The following is a 1,973-nucleotide window of genomic DNA, read 5'->3' on the forward strand; positions in this document are numbered from 1 at the left end:
ATCAACAATAGTCTCGTTGTGGAACGAGTCTCCAGCGTCTGTGTTTGGAAAAGCCATCCCTTCAACCTCCCTAAACTCGTACTTCCTATCTGTGATAAAGAAAGAGGGGGTAGAAGGTGTATTGAGCGACGCAGATTTTTGAACCATCAATCCCAGCACCCTGACTCCGTCACTTTTTTCGCAAACGTGATAATCTGCACACAGAAGCTGACCGACGTTCTCTCGATCAAGAGAAACAGGCTGCATGCCTGGAAAGTCCTTGGAATTTGTCAATGCATGGATTCTAGATTTTAAGAAGCTATCTATGATTGCAGCTACAGGCTTTCCGAGCGACTCTATTGAGGGCGACTTTGAGGATGCCGAAATCATTGCACCAGACATTTCAAATTGAAAAATATACAAAATTTAATTAACTGACCGGCAGCCTGTCAATTGGAAATGGGATAATTCCTAATTTTTGACGAAGCTCGGAAACTTGGATATGCAGATACTTTTCAAAATACACACCCAATAAAAAGCTTGCATGCGGGGGCGCATTGCGGATGGCCCATGGAAATGCAACATTCAGGACAAAGGATCTGGAGTTGGCATCAAGAAGGAACATGGGGGCAAAGCCGCCTGCCAAAAGAGTCATGGGGAGCCCTGTCTGGAAAAACTCCATCCATTTTAGAGAGAGCTCACCAACAACGGAAATAGGGATGTTCCCCGCTAAAACGTGCCAAAAGTCGTGGACTTGCCTGTACCTAAGAATCACATATGAACGAGGATCATTGGAATCCATCCAACGTATGGGCGCACGAGAGTCGGCCGAAATATTGTTTTCGCTCATGAAAGAAAAATATTCGTAGCCAAGCGAGCCACGCGCACAATTTAATGCTTTTTCATTGATGCTGTTGGCTGAAATAAAGGGACGTTCTTTCATGATTTTTCGCCCATCCTCGGTAGTAAACATTTTCAAAAGTAAATGGGTAGAAGCAGTATTTCCGAGTAATTCTCCGAGGGTTGCAACCGAAGATCCGTCTGCTGGATGTCGAATGGCATTAAATAGGGAAGATGCGATGGCAAGAGGCCGCGAACATTGGAACATGGAATTGGGGGTTAGCAAATAAATTCTTGGCTGAATATGTCATATGGCTGCCGTAACCCCAGCTCGTCAAAATGGAATTGTTTACATTTAAATTGGGCTAGGGTTACAAGCAGTTTCTGCTAGCTAGCCCCTGGTGTTGATCAAAGATGTATCTGGTGCAGTTCACAGGAAAGATTTTGCAAGTTTAATCAAATCGATGCGATTTTGCTGGGGTTAAAGCCGATTTCTTTAATTAAATGCTCACATTTGATAACACCATCGAGATCAGTTGACGATGCCACTAATATTGCTACTTGAGCGCTAAAGACATATTTTACAGCTGGTTAAAGGATATCGACACCCATAACGTACCTCAAGCACACCGTATGTCTCTTTGTAAGCAACGATTTATTTGGCTTCTATTTACATCTAGTTGGCTATGTCTTTTGGAACTGCCAAATAATCACAATGGCTGAATTTTGTGTACGAATAGCCATAGTCCTCCAATATCTCAAAAACCCTGTGGTAGCCGGCTGCAAATGGCCAGTTTTCCAGAATAATCGTGGGTCTGTTTTTGGCGATGGTTTCTTTTGCACCTCTAAGAACATTAGCCTCGTATCCCTCGACATCTATCTTAATGAAAGAGACATTTTCAAGCAACAAAGAATCGAGCGTGATCATCTGTGCAGAGTCTCCGCCATTGCCAATGGCCAAGTTTCCTTCGTTTGTTGGATTCCTAGGGTTCATCTGAATTATCTTTTCACATTCTCCCAGAACTTGGCGCCTCAGCTCAACAATGCTTTGAAGATTGTTTAGTTTCAAATTATGGGTTTGTTCAGCATATAGCTTCTTTTGCGGCTCAAAGGCAACAACCTTTCCATTTTGACCAACAGCCTTGGCCATATTC

The 1,973-nt window shown here is 43.2% G+C and overlaps 3 protein-coding genes across 3 annotated transcripts; all 3 read right to left on the minus strand.

Moving 5' to 3' along the window:
• Positions 1-381, minus strand: DI09_280p10 (subunit alpha of mRNA-capping enzyme; the record flags this gene model as incomplete). Its single annotated transcript, XM_013382741.1, has 1 exon — positions 1-381. A coding segment is annotated over one exon (381 nt), but the record flags the coding sequence as incomplete, so codon positions are not given.
• A 28-nt stretch (positions 382-409) lies between these two features.
• On the minus strand, positions 410-1,087 carry DI09_280p20 (mitochondrial ubiquinone biosynthesis protein Coq4; the record flags this gene model as incomplete). The annotated part of the gene is made up of 1 exon (XM_013382742.1): positions 410-1,087. One exon carries the CDS (start codon positions 1,085-1,087, stop codon positions 410-412), a length of 678 nt encoding a protein of 225 aa, XP_013238196.1.
• A 408-nt stretch (positions 1,088-1,495) lies between these two features.
• On the minus strand, positions 1,496-1,973 carry DI09_280p30 (uncharacterized protein; the record flags this gene model as incomplete). Its single annotated transcript, XM_013382743.1, has 1 exon — positions 1,496-1,973. A coding segment is annotated over one exon (478 nt), but the record flags the coding sequence as incomplete, so codon positions are not given.

Source organism: Mitosporidium daphniae, assembly GCF_000760515.2.
Source record: "Mitosporidium daphniae strain UGP3 chromosome Unknown contig-280, whole genome shotgun sequence".
NCBI lineage: Eukaryota > Fungi > Microsporidia > Mitosporidium > Mitosporidium daphniae.